Source organism: Tachysurus fulvidraco, chromosome 16, assembly GCF_022655615.1.
Source record: "Tachysurus fulvidraco isolate hzauxx_2018 chromosome 16, HZAU_PFXX_2.0, whole genome shotgun sequence".
NCBI classification, from domain to species: Eukaryota; Metazoa; Chordata; class Actinopteri; order Siluriformes; family Bagridae; genus Tachysurus; species Tachysurus fulvidraco.
Window position 1 is genome coordinate 13,972,575 of NC_062533.1, and position 20,402 is coordinate 13,992,976.

Genomic DNA, 20,402 nt, shown 5'->3' on the forward strand with positions numbered 1-20,402 from the left:
CTCACGTTTTCTTCCTCCTTGCTGCTGTCATTCCTGGCTTTCTCATTACAGATCAAAGCAACATCCAGATTTCTGTATAATGATGCTTTGTTGCCATGTCTATTAAATTACTATACAGATGAAATTGAACTGAAACATTAAGTAGCTTTTTAAGAATATATAATAGCAATTCTCTGCACTGATGCTCTGCTTTCTTGGACTGTTAATGGTTTTCTGCTCCCAGCTTGATAACGAGCTTCTGGCTCAAGTGCATGACATACAATGGCGGTGGATCTTTAAGATTTAAATAACTATGTTAATCAAAATCAAAATCCACAGACGCAGGAGGAACCACAGATTTCTAACTGTGGGCTACAACCGGATTTGTGAGGATGTAAGATCACATAGACAAGCACATAACCCTCTGTTGCTGGCAGCTTTGCAGCCTTTTTCTCATTAAAGCAAGACCTCTACTGAATCTTCATCATCTAATCCAAGTGTATGACTTCTAAAGCGAGGAAAACAGGTCTGGTCGTGAATCCTAAAGTGAAAAATGTTGAAAGACGCGAAGATCCCCCTCCTTTCCCTCACCACCACCATGTTCACCATCATCACACACCTTCACAGCAGCAAGGCTTGAGTCAAACCCAACAGCAGCATCACAGAGAGCTCCAAAACAACACCAACAACCATCGCTGTGCGCATGGAGACCAGGGGAACCCTAGCGTGGAGGAAATCGGGTATTTCGGGGTGAGCAAACCGAGCGCCGTGAGAAATTGTTGAATAAAAGTGACAAGTAAGATCGTCGGTCGTCTAACACGGTGGAGGCTCGGATGGGCAGCAGGTACGACTCGTCTAAAATCGGACCGACGAGTAACGCCGATAACAACAACATCAACAGCAGCAGCAACAACAACAGCAACAACGACGGCGGCAGCGAGTCGTCTCGAAGTGGGAACGGCTCAGGTTTTGAGTTTAATCATTATTATGGGGATGGAAGAAGAGGAGGGCCTTGCTTTGATCAACATGGCGGACAACAAAGCCTTGGTGCTGTAACGCATTCGGCACGGAACAACATGGATCAAATGCAAAACTCGCACGAAGAGTATCACAATAATCCATACAACCACTATCCGAACTACCGTTCCGGTTACGGTGGGGCTGGATATGGGATGATGAGCCCATCGCGACAAGGAAACGCCATGGGCCCAGGCAGTAACTCGGCTACAGCCGCCGCTGCTGCTGCCGCCGCCGCCGCTGCTGCTCATGGTAAAGCTGCTATGGCTTCTCCTTCTGCCCCGGCTGCTGCTACAAACGTCGGCGGGTTCCAGAGGTTTCCACCAGGCCAGAGTAAACAACAGCAGCACCCATCGGGCGCTACGCCGACTTTAAATCAGCTTCTGACCTCTCCAAGTCCAATGATGCGCGGTTATGGCAGCGGCTATCAAGATTACAATAATAATCCCTCGGTTCAGCAGCAGCAGCAGCAGGCGAACATGGGGCTCGGTAAAGACATGGGCTCCCCGTACGGATCCGCAAGCCACGGCTGGGGGGCACAACAAAGAAACCACCCGGCCATGAGCCCTGGAAATAACGGCCAAGGAAACAGATCCCAGGTTAATATATTATTTTTATTTCATTTACTGTCTGTAGTGCTTTGCAATGTAACATTAACCAGTAGCGTTGTTGCTACACATCCTGACTATTGGCCTGATCGCTAGCTAAGCTAGCTAGCTAACTAACCGGAATGAAATATGCTAACGGCTAGCATTAGCATATTTTTTGTCGATGGTATAAAAAAAGGAAGGTCGAATACGACAAAGTTCAGGTTTTGTAAATTAAATGCGATTTGTTTTACTTTTTTCGCACTATTTCTGAACCATTTTTCATGTTCTTTATAAGCCTGGGTTCACCCGTTGTTTGACAGAAATAACATAACATAACTTTCTCCCCAAGGTGACTTAGCCAAGCACCTGGTAAAGGCTAGTTAGCATTTTGGTAGCGCGATGTCGCCCTGTATTGAGCAACCCAAGGCTAGCTAATCGATGCTAACGCTAGCCAGCATTGACAGCAGCGAAACGTCATTCATTCTCTAAAATTAACCACAGAGTTTAGCTTCACGTTACCATTTCTGTTTACGCGTAACCTTTAACTTTTAATATATTATTGTATATATTTATTTATACATATATAATGCGTTATAAGTGATTATGTTGATGTTTAACCGTAGAACGGCGAATAATAGTTATAATAAACACGTTTGCTAATGGTGGAATATTCTAGCACAGTATTGCTAGCTAGTGTCCTAACCTACAGTACTGCTAGCTAGCTGGTGTAACTAATAACCGTTTCTTAAATGGGTCTTAAGATTTTATGTCTAATTGTAAAATTAGACACAAATTAGACTATATATTTTTTAAATTGTAAAATTAGACACAAATTAGACAATATATTTTTTTAATCCATAGCTTCATTATAACCTGTACGAAAGGGCTAATGCTAACGTGAAAGCTAAAGCTAAAATAAACTTAGCCGTGATTGCTAGCGCAAAGATACGAAGCTAAGCTAACGTGAGCTAATCCGATTAGATTTTTTTTTGTTTAATAAACAAACCGGGAGTTCGACTTATAGTATGAAATATCAGAGACTTGGCATTGAATTAAAGTAGTTTGTGGAGAAACGAAATAATTAGTCTGAATTTGGCTTGCGAACATATGCTATGGACTATATAGAAAATATATATCTCTCATATTTGTACAAATTCTCAGCTAGCTGTGTGTATATATGTTTAGGGAAGTTTAATGTTCATAACCCTTCAGTATAAATGTCCATGTTGGTGACTGATAACTAACCAAGTTCCTCTTTTTCTTTTATGTTCCATTCAAAAGCTTTCTTCACCATTTTATTTACCATCTTTTGAATTGATCAGTTGTATATTTTATTTGACTTTTATGTAATTTGTCTCATATGCAAAGCCCATCTATTCTGAACAGGTTAATTTATATCCGTCTTTTGATATAAATGTGATAAGTCTTTAGTTCAATAAAAATCTGGTGGCTTAAGCTTGTTTAGAAGCTTAGAAATAACATCAAAATAAGAAATAGAAATGTATATGTATGTATGTGTGTGTGTGTATATATATATATGTATATGTGTGTGTGTGTATGTGTTATATATATATAACACATACACACACACATAAAATGACACAGAATCCAGTCCAGCGTAGTCCAGAGATCTTCGTCAGGTCCTTCGTCCAGAACCATCACATCCTACAGTTACCACTACCACAGCTGTGTGCTCCTTCTGGCCCTCTTCGGCAAGGATCAATAGCCGTGACCTTCACACATGCAGATTAGCCATGTGCTCCGTGTGTGTGTGTTATTGCCAGTGCTCACAGCAGGAAATGTATGGAGCGTATCTGCTCTGTGCCCTGATTATACCTTCTGTCCAGCCTCGAGCTGACTGAAGGAGGTGCCAATGCACCGGGCAGTATGTTTTCACACACCACACCAGGAATTCCTCAGTCTTCTTCGGAGAACTTGAGCACATCGTATTTAAGCTCAGTGAAATATCAAAATCTCACTAATCATTTTGTAGAATAAAATGGCTTTTAAAAACAAGTCTGTCATCAGGGAATGGTGATGGTACAAGACCTTTTTTTTTCCCTGAGCTTTACTAGAATCACATGACTCCTTGGTTAATCGCTGCACATCTTAGCCTTTTTACACCTAGTAAACACCTGATCCGATAGCTATGTGATTTGTTAAAACTGTTCCATTTACATTAGGCCACATAAATGCGTCTTGGCGAATCGGATATCGATCCGATCTTTCTACTCCCGTCCAAAATGCAAATATACTTTACCTTATTTCTCAGGTAATACACGCTTTGGTGTATGTGGTTTTCAGAATGCAATCAAAAAGAAGATGAAAAAATTCGTTACAATGGTTATGCTACAAAAAACAGCATTTACTGTTTGCTGCATTTTCGCTGGCGGCAGCAGTGCGTTTTAAGACCCAACAAGACATCTGGGTGAAAGATCACCTGCGAGTGACGTACTTTCGTTTGGGAGGGGTATAGCGCTGACGTATGTGGCTTGAACAACCACATTCATTTACACCTGTCCAGTTTCATCTGAAATGCATCTCAGACCACCTTCTGAAGTGGTTTGAAAGATCAGATTTTTATCCGTCTCAAACCTTTCGGAGGGCATTTAGACCTTGTCTTTTTACCATCGGATAGCTATCTGATCACAGAAAACGCATGAAGTGACCAGGAGTAAAAAGCCCCTTAGTGTTTGTTAGCACATTATGTAAATCATCGGTCGATTTGGCCTCTGGTTAATGTATTCATATTGTTTCCTCCCTCAAATGACTAAAGGTGTAGTAATTAGAGTATTTAAATCGGAGATACCAATCAAACATTTATATTTATGCTCTGGTTTTAGCACACGGTCATTTATATTCTAATAACTTCCCCCACAAGTCGCTCGGGTCCGTCTTATGCTGTGGGTGTTGAGGGAGCATCACTTTTGTGATGAAAAAGAGTCATGGACGAAATGTAGCATACTGTTCTTAAATTGAAGCGTGATATTTTAATCATATAAAAAGGATGTATATTACAAGTTAAAATGTTTAATCGGGCAGTAGACAGGAGCTCATTGCGGATAGGAAGTAAAGTTTTAGAGCACGTGCAATTGGTCAGCGTAGTCGTACCTAATTTTTAGTAAAATTAAGTTTCTTGGTAACATGACAAGCTACTTTTGTAGTTGTATTAGAGAGCAGCTGCTCATTAAACGTAATGGAGTGTTCATATCTGCTTTAACATAAGAGACAACAGGAACTAAGTTGTTTTTTGTTGTCGTTCTACAACATGACTAGAAATGGATTAAAAAAAAGTGTCTTCCTTTAACGAATGAAGATGATCACATCCCTGCGTTTATGAGTATTTTCTTGAACTTACTATTTAGCATGCCTTGGCATCATTTATTCTCTTTACATATGCAGTTTGAAATGTTTCACTATTAAATCCAAAGTTATTCCAATAAGAAAATAATGGAGACTTTTTTGGAATTCGAGTGCACGTGAGGAGAAAATGTGAGTGCATGTGAGGAGCTCACTCTAGGCAATTGCTTCCGTATTACATGGTTGTGGGTTTGCTGGGTAATGTGTGCCTATGCTGGCTAGTGTTGGAGCAATCTATTCCACACTTTCTGATACCAAGAGTTGTGCTTATGCCGGAGGCTGATCTTATTTTGTGGCTCCCTGAACCATAAATTAGTCTCATATTCCACAAACAGTACAAATCAAATCACCCTGGTCGTGTTTATGTATGTATTCCAGCCTCCTGACAATGCTTGGGTTGTCAAACGTGAAACTCTGCACCACGATGTGGCTTTGTTCTGGTAGGCTGGTAAGACAAGAAAGTAACAGATCAAGACAAGAACGCTATGATGCCTGTAAACAAAAGTACAGAATAATTTGTAAGTAAAAACATGACTACAGATCTGATGTTTAAGATATGACTCCATGATGTGATGTACAATGCATTAATAGTTCATACTGCATAAAAAACAATAAATCTACTCTCATTCAACTGTTTTATTTGAAATGGTTCATATAAAGGCATCAGTTATATTGCAGCTAGTTGGTTTGGGTTAATGCTTCAGATTTCTTTTTTTTTTAATCTGTTAAATTATTTTCGAAAGAGAATCGGTTCATTATTCAGATATGTTGTGTGAGAGAATAAATGCGTGACCGAGTGAAAGAGTACAATTTCAGACGGTGCTAATTTTCTCGACAAATAACCTTAAACACTTGCATTTAGGAGCTGGGATTTAATTTGTGTTTTTCGTTCGAGTAATCACAGAGGGATTGTGTCAGTTCGCAAACGTGTTCTTCATAACCCTTCCATAATTAGTTCAGTAAATGAGCAGTGAGGTAACTCTTCTTTTTTTTCTCAGCAGGGATTAATCAGTTTAATAGCCTCTCTTGTAAATGCATTCTCACCCTTTTTTTTTAATTTGGTTTCATTAGTGCATGTATTTTTTTCCCCCTGTTAATATTTTACAGCAATTGACTAACCAAGGGGTTTTTTAACTCGAATCGTGACGACCCCGTCTAACATTTCCTCTATTGCCAAAATAACTGCAGCGACTGACCAGCCGCTAATGAAGTCCGTAATGAATTGGGTTTGGTGCGATGAGACGATGCACTGTGTAGTTAACACCTTGACCTTTAATCACAGTGTTTAATATCATCACAGTTGTGTTCGGAGTAGTGCTGGGCAGTTTAAAACAAAATCTATGTCACGATTTTTTAAAGGATTCTGGCCTTTTCAAGGTTTATCACGTTTTTTTTTCCAGACTGGGTTTTTATATGTATCAGAATGCATTAAAAATCCTTTTTAATGTGAAAACTGCAGAATGAACACAGAACTTAAAAAATAAATAGAAACGGCAAAAACAGACCTTCGAGAAAGACGGGTTCTGAGCCGTGATTAAAACATTTAGACTGAAGGTATGTGTTACCTGGGTGAAAGTATTTGTGTCCTTGTACATGTGAATTGTTATTGCATTGGTTAGTTTATTCCACCACTTGATTTTCGTGTCATGTTCAATGCCTCACATAAATGCCTCTTCAGTTGAAGTCTGACACTTTGGCTCTAACTTTAATTGCATTCATTCCTGATATTCGGGCAAGTGTTTTCTGTTGATGTGATTGAATAAGTTGCTCATGTTCCCACCATCTGCAGAAATAATCGCTCCACAAACCTTGCAGAATAAGGTCTTTTATTTAACGTAAGATTTTTTTAAAGTCTAAAAAAATTACAATAGTCAGATACAGCAGTTTTTTTTTCTGCACTTCTTATCTCTCTTTTCATCATCTATCTCTATTTTATGATTTCTAATGTAGTCACTGAAGCGATGAGCATCTTCTAGTTGTTAGCGACTGTTATGTTACCTGGCTCTTAGCTAGCAGTTCTGACATCCCACTATATCGTTTGGAGGCGTTTTTGTCAAACGCAATTAAGTTGCATTACAATAATTATGTTACAAATGGTTTAAGATTCATGGTAGGCTCGAATGAGGTAGAATAAGTTCTGTATTATTAATAGTTACTATAATAATACAAAATAACACCTTAGAATCACGACCAGATTTTTGCATATACACTTTAAAATATCAAGATCATAAACACTGCCCATGAAAACCTCCAACCAGAGCTGACTCACTTCTGATGATGCTTTAAAACCATTCTAGGTCACAGCGGGGCACTCGGTGCTTTACTGGCTCATTATTAAGTTCCTCACTGATTACAATGCCTATTTTATCACAAAATAAGTTCTGAATTCTTCAGACTGCGACATCTTTCTGAACTCCTGTGTAGGGATGTGATGATCCTGTGATGATCTTTTTCTTTTCTTTTTATTATCAGGGACTCCTTAATATATCGGTCATATTTGTATTTGTTAATTGCTTAACATAACTTTTATGTTTGGTTCAGGTTATTGTAATTAGGACCAAATCTAACTTGTAGAAATGTTAGTGAGGAAGGAGTTTTAGATGAACAAATGTTTGTTCACTAGAGCCTGTGCTATGATCGTGTATAATGTTAACCTTGTAGTAGATTTTGCAGTATTCCTTATGGTTTGTAAAGCTGCTCAGAGACAACTTCCATTGTTAAAAGCTCTATACAAATACGTTTAAGTGGAATACATTCATAAAAAGAAGAAAGTTAAAAAGCTTAATACAGGGTTAGAGATTGTTGAATAAGAGTGATTGTTGTTTCATGATTTGAGACACCAAGATGATTTGTTACTTCCCTCTTCTTTTTCTGTTATAACATCAGTAGCTTTTGTAACTTTAGTTTAAAGTCTTATACTCCTTATATATTCATCTAGTATATATAAACTAAATATTGTAAAGAAACGTTTTCATACATTGCAAAGAGTTATGTTTAATGGATCATTCAGGCAAACATCTGTTTATGATGCATGTTTAATTCTGGCTATTTTCTTACTGCAGAGGGGTTTCTGTGATTCTACATGTTGATTTTACTACAGAGAGTCAATTTTTTTGTGTGTGAGAGAGATTTGGAGAAGGAACGCAGAAGGGAGCGAGTGAAAATTGTAGTGTGCCAGGACGTTGGTTGCTGACACTCAAACTGCTAGTTTAAAGTGCCTTCACAGGCATTCTCAATTGCACACATTTTCTGTAAGTGGTGCTCCAAATTGCCCCAAATTTGGCCACGATGTGAGAAGATTAGCTTGGATGGCTTTTGCTCTTTTTTTTTTTTTTTTTTTTGGCAAATCCATCTCACTGGAGAACGAGCCTGAATCTCCCCATCAGAGTCTGGCACACTGCCCTGAATTTCTGCACTTGCCAGCTTCCAAGTGTTGTCTTCAGCCCAACGAGGTCAGGAGTAATGGCCTGTGTGTTTGTGTGTTTATTGCACTGCTTTTCTAGCAACATTTGAAAGATTCCCTCACCCCCCTCGTCATACTTTCACTCCATTTATACAGAGACGGCGCTGAGTCCTGGAATCCGATTGGTCAGAAGTTATTAGATTTTTCTATAACGTCAACCGTACATCCTGGTTTGTTTTATTCCCATATTGTTTGTATGTTTTTTCAGTAACACATGAAAATCTGGTTGCTATTCAATGCTAAGTGTATTTACAGTGTTATTTTAGTTATTAAGAGTCTTTTCAGGGAAATCTTTCCAGCATATCTGAGGTAAATTTTGCAATTCCTGACAATTTTGTCACTAGCTTTACGGCCAAGTAAATCATTTTCCTCCGCCACTGCGTAGCTTAAGCTAGGCTAAGTTAGAATAAAAAGAAAAAAAATCATTAGTTTTATTAAACAGCTTCTGTTGTGCAACAGAATTCCTCTCATGTTTGCAGTCAGGACTAAGTGAAATTACACTAGTATTTTAATTGTTTTAATCTTTTTCTTAGTAATTTACCAACATTTCTCAGGTAAGAGTTAATCTTCCTGTCAGTTTTATCACTGGAGAAAAGTCTTTATAACTCACTAAAGTCTCCTCAGCCACTGGTAGCTTATTTTTAGTAAGTTAGCACGCAAGATTTGAGTTAACATTCATAATAAACTAGACTCAGAAAACACCTTCCACCCACTCCATGATGTCCTGGATGGATACACGAGTACGTTCAGTCTCAGACTCCTTCAACCAATTCCTCTGTACAACAACATCTCACCGTTCAACAATATACCGTTTCCTGTAGAGAAAGTATTTAAATCCTAGTTTATTGATATTTTATATTCTATATAAAAAGTCTCTTTTCGTATAGTTATTTAGGTGACTTGGACCCAATTCTCCTCAGGGGATTAATAAAGTATTCTGATTCAGATGGATTAAACTATATGGTGTCACTTTAGCTAGCTCACAAAATGCTAGCACATTCTCGCCATTTGCTTTGTCAGTATCAAATGCTGACTAGTTTTGTGTGTCTTATGTGAGAGACTTTTCCATGTGTCTGACCATAAAGAATAGCTTCATGTTAATGATTAGCATTAGGGTCTTTTCTGAATAACTTTGGATAGAAACGCACTACTTATAGATGTCCTTTAAAACCAGGATACCATAAACATTTATAACTCTCTCAAAGGAGCAAATCTGACAGTCTGGATGACAGAAGAGTTCACGTTTGTATTTTAACTGTGTACCTTTTTAATAGGCATTGGTGCTTTTTTAGCTTTCGTCGAATCTTGATATCAAAAAGGTCCCGATGTGTATGAACATGACACTAACCACTGAAATCTCTCCATAGGTGGTACCCATGGATGCCATGGCCATGAAGCGGTCTCAGCTTTACGGCATGACAAACAGCCCTTATTCTCAGCAACCACAACAACAACAGCAGCAACAGCAACAGTCAGGCGGAGCCTACTCTGGCCAGCCATACGGAGCTCCCGCTCCACACCGATATCCAATGGGAATGCAGGGGCGTGGCCAAGTCGGTATGGGAGCCCTGCAGTACCATCATCAACAGGTACGGACAATTCCCAGGGTAAAGCCCGGCTTTCCGTTGTTGCTTAAGCCTGAGGATTGCACACCTGTATAAGAATGAAACGGGATGAACCTGTTGTTGTGGTCGATGGTGCTGGGGGTTATACATGTGGTTTCATAAACAGAATGCATGAGTCATTTTCAGTGCACATGTCGAAGGTTGAGCAAGACCGAGGAAATAAGTCAAGGAAAATAAAACGATGAGGGTGACTATCTTAAAGAATAACTATATTTTAGCAAAGCAGTGACAAAATACATTAAGTACTTTGGGATCATCTGAGTCAAGAAGAACGCTTGAAAAATCCTGCTCAAAAATTTTGTACCTTTTTTTTTCCCCAGGGTTTTGCTTTAAATGTGTATTGAGGGTAAGAACTGAGTATCTCCTAGATGGCTGGGAACTGTGCTACCGTCTAGCCATCTACCACGGTCATGTACACCTTGGCTTGATATTGCTATAGGTTTTTATCACCCTAAAGGTCGGTTTAAATGGTAATCAGGTATAGCCTTTGTTTAGCGAAGGTCCTTGATGTCGATCAAGGTTATTTATTTAGAGTTCTAAACATATTTGAGGAATGAGCTTTTTCTGATGTGTATCTTGAAGTGGAATCTGGGAACCAAAGCTTAGATGGATTTGAAGGTTTTTGATGTGTGAGGAAATTTAGTTTAATGTTTTTGGAAGCAACATCCAGCATCAGCTCATGCTAGCTCATTGTTAAAGCTGTATCTTTGTACATTTCTTTTATAAGCCTTCGGGAGAGAAGGCTTTTGGGTTCTTGTTAATGTCAAGATAGAGATAGGTGAAGCCTTTTTTATATTCATCTTTTTTTTTCTTAAATAATAAATACCAGGAACAAAAATTTATTTTTTCTTACTTCGTGCTGTGTTGTCTTTGTCCCTTGGTGACTCCGCGTTCTGGTTCGCACAACAGATCAGCCGATCCGCTTATTTTATTTAAAAAAAAATTTTTTTTGCACCGTATCTCGAGTTTATACACCGTGCCCTTTCTTACTCAGATCTCTCTTTTTTTTTTCGCACTTGAGACTGGCACTGAGAGTTAAGTCCTCAGCAGCCATGTCGGTTCCCAAATCGAACCCCGGCAGGGCGGAAAGAGCGGCTTCCTGCTGCCGGGTCACCAGGGAACTGCTTACTGTCCAGTGTATGAACATATGATGTGGCATTCTTTAATACAAAAAAATAAATCTGTAGATTGTTTTTGATTGAAATTTGAAAGGAATCATCTTCAAGGAAGATAATCGTATCGCTTTAACGGCTTTACACCCGTGCGCTTTGTGCTTTATTTAAGCCATTCGATAACGGAGACGATATAATTATTAAAAATACTTATGATTTTTAAACATTACAGATTATTGCAGATTTTGAGTTATTAAATGTAATTCCTTCCACATCTTGTGTTGAAGATGATGATTAAAAAAAAGCTATTATTTACATTTGTTTCTGTACATAGTACATGTGTCTCCAATCTGTGCTACTCTGCACTGCGTTGGCTTTCAGCTGCTCTCTGATAAGATTATGGTGAAAGCCTGCCTGCCTGCCTGCCTGCCTGCCTGCTAGGTGACCCTCACATGGACTTCCCAAGCTTGATTGCTTCGGGTCGTGGCCGAGAGATCGTAATCGACACAAAACTTTCTCAGCCCACAGAATGAAGGAATGGAAAAAGACACTCTGCCTGAAACGCACATCATTACTCAATGGTCATCGCATAATTAGATCATCGGTGGCTGGAGGGTTTGTGTAATCTTTAACCTCAGGGAGGGCATTGTGTCAGCCATGCTGTTATTTTTACTCTCACCAGTCCGAGAGGGCGATAACTTTTATCTACTGCAGGATTAGATGACCAGAGGGCAGAGCTTTCCACATGCTCACCTGAAATTGGCCAGTCAGTTTCCAGTCGAACCCTGTTGTCATTCACACTGACGGCACTGGGACGTGTGCAGGTTCCACACACACCAGCGCCCGCAGCTGAGAGACGGTCTGTCTGCAGAGCTAATTATTAAGCTTTGTTTAAAAATTAGTTCTTTCACTGACCCCAGCGTTTAGTTGTGGGGGAATCGAACCCTGGTGTGTGTTCCGTTTCTGCGCACTTCTTTGACTCAGGTGTGGATCAGAAGAACCCGTCTGAATGCATCTAAACACGGCGGTCTCAATCCACCGTTATCTCTGCCATGGTTTAATACCAGTGAGAAAGTGAATAAATTCCGCTGTAAGACGTGCTGTCCCCAAGCACTGTTTGGATCTTTTGGATAGAAAATTACAGAATTTTTGTGATTTCCACCTGTACTTTTGTAAAGGTTTATTTGCATTTTTTTTGGAGTTACTGTTTTTCTGACTAACAAACTATTTTTCGTGGTGCTTTGTCTTATCCTCCTGGTGGTCCAGCGGCAGGATCCCGTGCCCCTTTTCCACCAAAAAGTACCGGCTGCTGGTTCAGAGCTAGCGCTGGTGCTGGTTCAAAGTTGGTTCCACTGATGATCCTTCTAAGCACCGGTCACTGACATCACTGTATACGGATCATGTTTCCCAGCAACTTTAGCGCAGCAGCGGCAAACACAACATCAACAACGGCAGATGTTGTTTTACTGTTAATGCTCATGGTGAACCTACATTGGCATCCAAACGCGGCGAATCCAACGTGTACGTGCAGCTCCATGTGATTTGTATAAACGGAGGTTGTAATTGAGAAAGTACATAACGTTATTTTATCATTAACACAGATAAAAGTTAGCCTTACCATGTAGCTACCTACTATCATGTGTGCTGATAATTGATCATATTATGGTAAAGTAAAAGTGTATTAAACAATAGTATACTTAAGGTACATTATCTAACATTAGCCCCGCCCACAGCCCCTGACTCAAGCGGTTCTTAAGTCTAGACCAGCAACATTTTGGTGCTACTTAAGAACCACTTTTCCTGGTTCAGAGCCGGTGCTTTGGCTGTCTCAAAAAAAGAACTGGTTCTAAATTAGGCTCTGGCTCTGAACCAGCACTCAAACTGCCTCGGTGGAAAAGGGGCATTATTGCTGTGGCCTGGGTTAAATTCCCAGGCAAAGAGCTAACCCAGCCACTATAGAGCTAATTCTCAGTGGTGTTCCCAAACCTGGATGATATGAAAGGATTGTTTCAGGAAGGGCAGCCGGTGTGAAACCTCTGCCAATTCTAATATGTGGTCCATGTGATTCGCTGCGGAGACCAACAGGGAGCAGCCAAATAAACAACAACAACAACGTCTGTGCATCTGTCAGAGAGTCTCGTCACTGAGCTATCTCAAAAACCTGTTGTTGCCTGAACTTCTATGGAATCAGTATTGGAACAGGAGCTGACAGTAATGCTGTATTCCAACTGATCAGAGTAAGGTCTGAAATAACTTCTCTTTGAAGGCTTGCTTCCTGTTTGAAGTAGATGTTCCACCAGAGTATTAGGAATTGGTCACAGAAAGGACTGGACGTGTCTGTGGCAGAGGAATTCCTGTTCTGTAGATCCACTGTATCTTTGGATACAGTGATGCCTCAAGATACGAGTGCTTTGACATACGAATTTTTTGAGATACGAGCTGTGATTCGACCAAATTTTTGCCGTGAAATCCGAGCATCCGAGCCGCCAAAACAAAGATCCTTAACAACCACGTGTGCTCTTGTTTCCCCCGCCTCAGCTTCCCACGTCTCACTCGGTTAAAGCCACCTTTCCACTGCAAACGACAATGACGGCCGATAAAACGGAAGTCGTTCATTTCCTACGGAGAGTCGCAAAGGCGCTGCACGAGGTGCCGACCGCCTGCGGAGCCGTAATTTTCGGATCCGTTTTGAGCGTTAATGAAATTTAACTTAAGCGATGAAGAAAATTAAGCCAAATGAATGCAAAGAAAACAGAAATTGTAGCAGTTAAGTTACGTTAAGTTAAGAGAATTTCAGTTAATTTTAGTTAAGTTCCATTTAAGTGGAAAGTAGCGAGTAAGTGAACGAAAGCTAAAGGGTACGTACGAGACAAAATTCCGCCTGCTTACTCCTCCCTCAACCTCCGTGCGCATCTTCCGTAAAGTAAAACAAGTTTTTTTTTTTTTAACATTCTCTTTTATTACTGTATGTTTTTATACAATATCTGTCATTTATAAATACAGGTACTGTACATGTTTCATATTCAACTTTTGAAAAATTGTCTTGGGATACGAGCAATTTGAGATTCGATCAAGGTCACGGAACGAATTAAACTCGTATCTCGAAGCATCACTGTATTTTGCTTTCTGGATTAATGACCAGTGCTCAGTTTGAAACCAAACCGAGCAGGAGCATCAGTTTTTCCCCACAAACAGACCAATACGTGTCAAAGCGTCAGCCGATTCAGCTTCTGTCAGGCATTACGATCGCTTTCTTTTTTGAAGGATTGAAGGTCGTGTCATGAGCGCGGTCAGCGTAGCCCAGATTAAACACTGAAGTGCCTTTTATTCATTTTTATACATTCATTAAGAGCAGCTTTGTTTAGATAGCTTCTAGAGATCTTCTTCTTCATGTCCCTCATTCTAAACTCCCAGTATTATTGATTTAATGTTTTTTTTTATGTTGCATTATGTGGGTTTTGTATCTTGAACATTTATTGAGTTCAAGACTTCCCTTGTGGGTGAGTTTGAAGTGCGTTTTTCTTTCTTTTTTCTTTTCTATTCAGCATGTCAATTCCTGTCCATGATTCTTATATGCACTCACTCACACACACACACACACACACACACATTACATGTGCACATCAGATTTAATGCTTGCAGAAATTGTATCATAAATGTGTCTGATCCTCTGAAAATGTTGGAGAAAGAGCTTTAATCTGAACTCTCCAGTGCGCTGAGATTTCTTTTTGTGTGTGTGTGTGTGTGTGTGTGTGTGTGTGTGTGTGTGTGTGTGTGTGTGCGCCGAATTGCTCAGTGTACCGATCTGGAATACTGCCACTCAACAACTTCACCTGACCTTTGATCACATCTCTGTTTTGAAGCAAAGTACCGGGTGATCAGAACTACATGTACTCTCACTTAATCAAGAGTTAAAGGGAGCTCTCTCTCTCTCTCTCTCTCTCTCTCTCTCTCTCTCTCTCCTTCACTGCATCTGTAGTACTTTTGTCTGATTAACTCTGACCACAATCCTGATCCCCCCCCTTTATTTATTTATTTATTTATTTATTTATTTATTTATTTATTTATTTATTTATTTATTTTAAGGCCAAGGGTTGATGGAAGGCGTCTCCACTGTCAGTGGTTTGAGAATCAGTAGGTTTCTTTGTATAAAATACTTTCCAAGAAGTTTTTTTTTTCCGGCTTCCGGCTACCTTCGGAAGGTTGTGAGTTCGATTCCTGCATCCACCAAGCTGCCACTGCTGGGCCCCTGATCAAGGCCCTTAACCCTCAATTGCTCAGTTGTATAAAAATGAGGGAAAATGTAAGTCGCTCTGGATAAGGGCGTCTGCTAAATGCCGTAAATGTATTTTTCTAGTGAAATACGCTAACATTTTGCAGATGCTATGTTCAGTATTTTGAAGGTGCTAATCATTTCCTGTGTGAGTTAATATCACTGCAAAATCAGTGCAGAGGCGCAAAACGTTCAGGTCCTAAATCTTCAAATCTTTTTGCAACGTGTGTGTGTGTGTGAGAGATCGCGCAGGAATGCTTGCGTAAAGGTGCTGACACGTGGTTGAATTAATTAGCAGAGAGGAAATGGGGTACATACTCGTCATACTGACTCATCTCTGTTTTCTACTTGTCCTGAATGATGAGTGCAAATGACTCCAGATGAGGCAAAGGGGCCGTGCCATTACCAGCTGTTCCTCTGTAAACCTCTTGCGTAACCCCGCTCGAGACGACCTGCGGTGATTTGGCACTCACAGAATCACGATATAGACACACACACACTTTCTCACTGCTCCTCATGAGCCTTCACGCTGAGGCAGGGACAAGTGCGCCTCTATCTGTGCTGATTTTTGCTTTTTGGAGTCAGACCCTCAAGTGTTTCAGCCCCTGATTAAGCGATGAGAGAGTAACGTTCCCCACAAACACTTCTTTCTGCACTCGATCTCTCACTGAGACCAAATTCCATCATTCAAAAGCTCTTCGTCTTCTAAAAAGTAACAGCAAGTAGTTTATTGTTTTCACTAGTGCGCAGCAAACAAGGTCGGTTCTTGATTCTCAACAAGAAAAAAAAAGCAAAGCCATTTTAGTTTGTGTAATTTATTTAAATCTCACGCAACACAGTGAAGGCAAGCGATCTTCAGCAAGCACATTTCTTACCTTTTAATAGTCCCGGTAATGGCAACGCACATAAAAGAATCCGAATAGCTGAAATCATCAGTCGAGGGGTGTTTAGGAAGTGACAGTGCCGGAAACGTCGCCCTAAAACGCCTTAGTCAGGAATTCTTGAGATGCGAAAAGACGAAGTTCCGAGGTGGTGGAACCGGAATGTTATCTGGGGTTAAAACTCTGACAATGACACAGCTATACATTACTACTATACACGAGTTAAGACCGCAATAATCGATCATGTCGGATGGGGTGCCATTACTTTTTCACAACACGGCGTTGGCAAATCGAGGCCGTCACTCGCTAAGCGTACGCAGAAGAGTGCGGCAAGCTCTTTCCTCGTCACACAACCGGAGAACACGCAGTCTGTTGGCTTCATGCGGCTCACAGGAAGTACGTGTCTCTCTTCAGTCTTCCTTTTGTGTGATAGTAGCGAGTTGGCTAACAACCGAACCGGGGAAAGAAAAAGTGAACCGTGTCACATGTGTCAAGCGTGTGTAGAAATTACTCTTCGATGAAGTCCAGAGAAAATGGAGGCCGTGCTAATTGGGCCACGTAGATTTGAATCCACATTGTGATTCGAGGAGCTCCGAAGTTTTATTTTTATTATAGACAATATAATGTTACATGTTCACCGGAGACCAGAACATGACTGGTCAATAAGAAATGGTGTTACCATGACAACCCTTACTATCCCAATCCCACCTTTTCTGTTCCCCCATCCTAATTATTCATTAGAAAAATAATATAAATAACTAGTGTTTAAATACTTTTCCTTCACTAAATAGCCTTATAAGGAAATGATTAGAGGAGTAAGCTGGTGGACGTCAGCACAGAGACCACAAAGGCCCGTGTCCTCGTGATTTGTTTGGTGATTGTTGATGAGTAACTCAGTGGCTCTGTGAGTATCAGTGTGGTTGATGTGGTGTATTTGACCTCCAGCAGGTCCCGGCGCAGTATGGGCAACAGGGCATAGGGGGTTACTGCCAGCAGGGTCAGCCTCCATACTTCAGTCCTCCTCATCAGCAGCCTGCAGCTCCCACTCAGCCTCACTACATGCAACCACGAGCTCCACCGCAGCAGGTAAGAGCTTTCATTGCAGCACACTTGACACGCACAGTCGAGATGCAGACAGGCCACGCACAGCCGAGTTCCTCCAGACACGCACGTGCACACACACACACACACACACACATGCAAACTCATCCAATTTGGTCTAATTCCTGTTGTGTGTGTGTGTGTGTGTGTGTGTGTGAGCGCGCGCACTTGCTGCAGTACTAAACCCGACCTTGAGTGTGGAGTTCTCAGGGCCGTGTATGTGAGTGATAAGAGCGAGAGCATGCTGCTTGTGCTGTTCTTCATCCTCAAGCCTCTGTTCAAACGTTACACAGATTTCTCATATTCATTAGAGCTCCTGAGAAACACGTCCATATTCTTTGAGTCCACAGACTCCAGCGTTCTCTTACAGATCACAGATCAGAGGAACGTCACTTACCCATTACTATCGTTACGATACCAGTGCCGCCGAATATTCATTGACGCCCACTTTGTTGCCATCACTGATCGCTAACCAGCTAGTTAACTGCTGGTAAAGTAGCACACGTTTGTCCCTGGTGAACCAGAAGGGCAAGATTTATATCATTTATATTTGTAATGATCTCTGTTCTTTTAATTTTTTTTGGTAATGTGGTGTTTAATATTGAAAGAATCAATTTTATTCATCTGGATATTTTACTCATGTCACTATCGGATACAACGAACTATTTCATTAATATTTAAATAATGAATGAATTCATTTTCTTGAATGCTTTTTATAATGAAGTTTTTCTGAATGGCATGCCTTACGTGCTTTTCCCCCACTGGTGGTGGTAAACCCCCCCCCCCACCCCCCCCCTTACTATATAAATCCTGGCTTTTAATTCAGACACACATATCACTCCATATGTGATGCCGTGCTGATGTTCCTGAAGCACGTCGTGTATTATTTCCAGCTATCCCTGTCTCACTCGGTATAGAACTGCGAACCAGGTGAGTGTGGAGAAATCTGCTGCAGCGACGCTGTACATCATGTCCTGGTTTGCAGCTCCGTGCTGAATCAGAGTGTTGAATCTTCTTGTGCGTGTCTCTGCTTTGGAAACACACTCATTTCCTGCTCTGTGCCGGGCTAGAGGCTTGTGCCTGTTTGTGTGTGTGTGTGTGTGTGTGTGTGTGTGTGTGTGTGTGTGTGTGAGTGTGTCCGGTTCCAGGCGTATAGAAATCCAGCAACACACTGACCTGGCCTTGTGATTTCAGTCTGTGCTCTCTAACTGCGTTGTGATCAGGACTGTTCATCAACAACGCGCTCAGAGAACAGATAAATATGCCGGACTTCTGCCTGATTGTGAATGTCCTCTTTAATGCCAAGGTTCTTTTTAGGAGTGATTAGACCTGTATGTTTGAGTTAACGATACGGTACATGTATCATCTCATTATCATATTCTCTGGAAGGACATCCAGTCTGGAAAACAGTCTACACACACGTCTTCATGGACGAGTCTGCAGTAATATACCAGTCGTGCCAACACCCCCCCCCCTCCCCCACCCCTTTCTACACTGGTTTTATACTATAGCACTTTGAGTTTAATGGAATTTTTTAGGAGGCTTTGGGGACTAAAACCCCTACCATTTTCCACAGACAGCAAAAATAGGCCTATCAACAGAACACATTTGTTGTCTGCTTTAGTTTTAGAGTTGCCGTGCTGTAGACCTCGTACACAAGATAAGGTACAAGCAAATAAAAGTCTGTGGAGATTTACAGTACATCACACACACACAGTCAGGAGCGTGAACAAGAATATCTGATAGAAAAACAACTTTACTACAGTGTCAGTCGTCCTTTTCTGATTCTTTTAAAATCTTTTTTCCACTTCACACCGTCTTTATTTTTAAACGCATTGAACCTGCCCCTGAAAAGGAAAAAGAAATTGCTTCAAATACCATGATAATTTAGACATTAATTTATTCCTACTGAGTAAGTCAGAGGCAGCAGTGGCGAGGAAAAAAAGTCTGTGGGGGGAGGGGTGGGGGTAAGGACTTCCTGTCTACCGCCCCCTCCTTCAAAAGTCTATTTGAGCAGCAAGATTGAACTGCTGAGGTTAGTAACAACTAACCTGATTTCTGAAAACACATTCGATTTTATTTAGCAATCTGGCGATTAAGGGCCCAAGCATGTTCTGGCCACATCCCTTACTGAAAAAGTCATGAAGACCTTCAGCTTTTTGTTTCTATAAAAACAATTTGAGTTCAAATAAGCTTTTGTCAGCACCGCTTCTAACTTACACCTGAACTCCAAGCTTGTATGAAGTCATTACATAAAAGTGTTTTGATAAAAGGCTTCATAACTCGTTTGGTAAATTTTGCCATAATGTTAGTTTTATGGTTATATTTTGAGAAACATGTTTTGTTTGTCTGTCCGACGTGTTCCAAACGTGGAGGTGATGGGATCAGATTTGTAGTAGAAGATGCAAGAAACTCATCTAACAAAAACCAGAAAGTATGAAAAATCCAATACGACAAAAACATTGTGGGATCTGTCGAAATCGTGGCACGTGGTAGCCTATAGGTTAACTGCCAGTGTTCGACTACCGATCGAAAGGTCATGAGTTCATATCCCAGGTTCACCAAGCTGCCATTGCTGGGCCCCTGAGCAAGGCCCTTAACTCTCAATTGCTCAGTTGTATAAAAATGAGATGAAAAATGTAAATGTTAAATTTGTCAACAGAATCAGCGGAAAGTGTTGTTTCTCTGACATGTCCGTGTATTGTCAAGTTTGTTAACCTCGCAAGAATTCAGAGAATGTGTGCATTTTGTGGGTTGCCAAATAATCAAAATAGTAATAAATAAAGAAGAAAAAAATGAAAATCACAATAAAGTACCAACACGCCTTCAGCGCTTGGCCTCTAATTAGAGCTGAATGTAATTCTGTAGTGAAGGCACCGGGAACAGCTGCAGTGTCGCTTCTCTTTCTTTTCACTCTATGTATTTTTTTTTTTTTTATGAATAGAAGAAGCAGATGGACTGATTTTACTTCTACGATATTGACTGTTTGCTTAGAAGATAG

General features: G+C 40.6%; 1 protein-coding gene across 2 annotated transcripts in view; it reads left to right on the forward strand.

Moving 5' to 3' along the window:
* Positions 1-405: 405 nt before the first annotated feature.
* The window catches only part of arid1b (AT rich interactive domain 1B (SWI1-like)), a 58,183-nt gene continuing 38,186 nt past the window's right edge, over positions 406-20,402 (forward strand). Inside the window, exons 1-3 of one of the 2 annotated variants that reach the window (XM_047801469.1) lie at positions 408-1,595; positions 9,777-9,998; positions 17,246-17,386. In XM_047801469.1, coding sequence (XP_047657425.1) covers positions 813-1,595; positions 9,777-9,998; positions 17,246-17,386 — 1,146 coding nt within the window. In that variant the 5' untranslated portion in view covers positions 408-812. Of the gene's footprint in view, positions 1,596-9,776; positions 9,999-17,245; positions 17,387-20,402 lie in introns of both variants that reach the window. The other variant, XM_047801470.1, reaches the window with a different exon arrangement.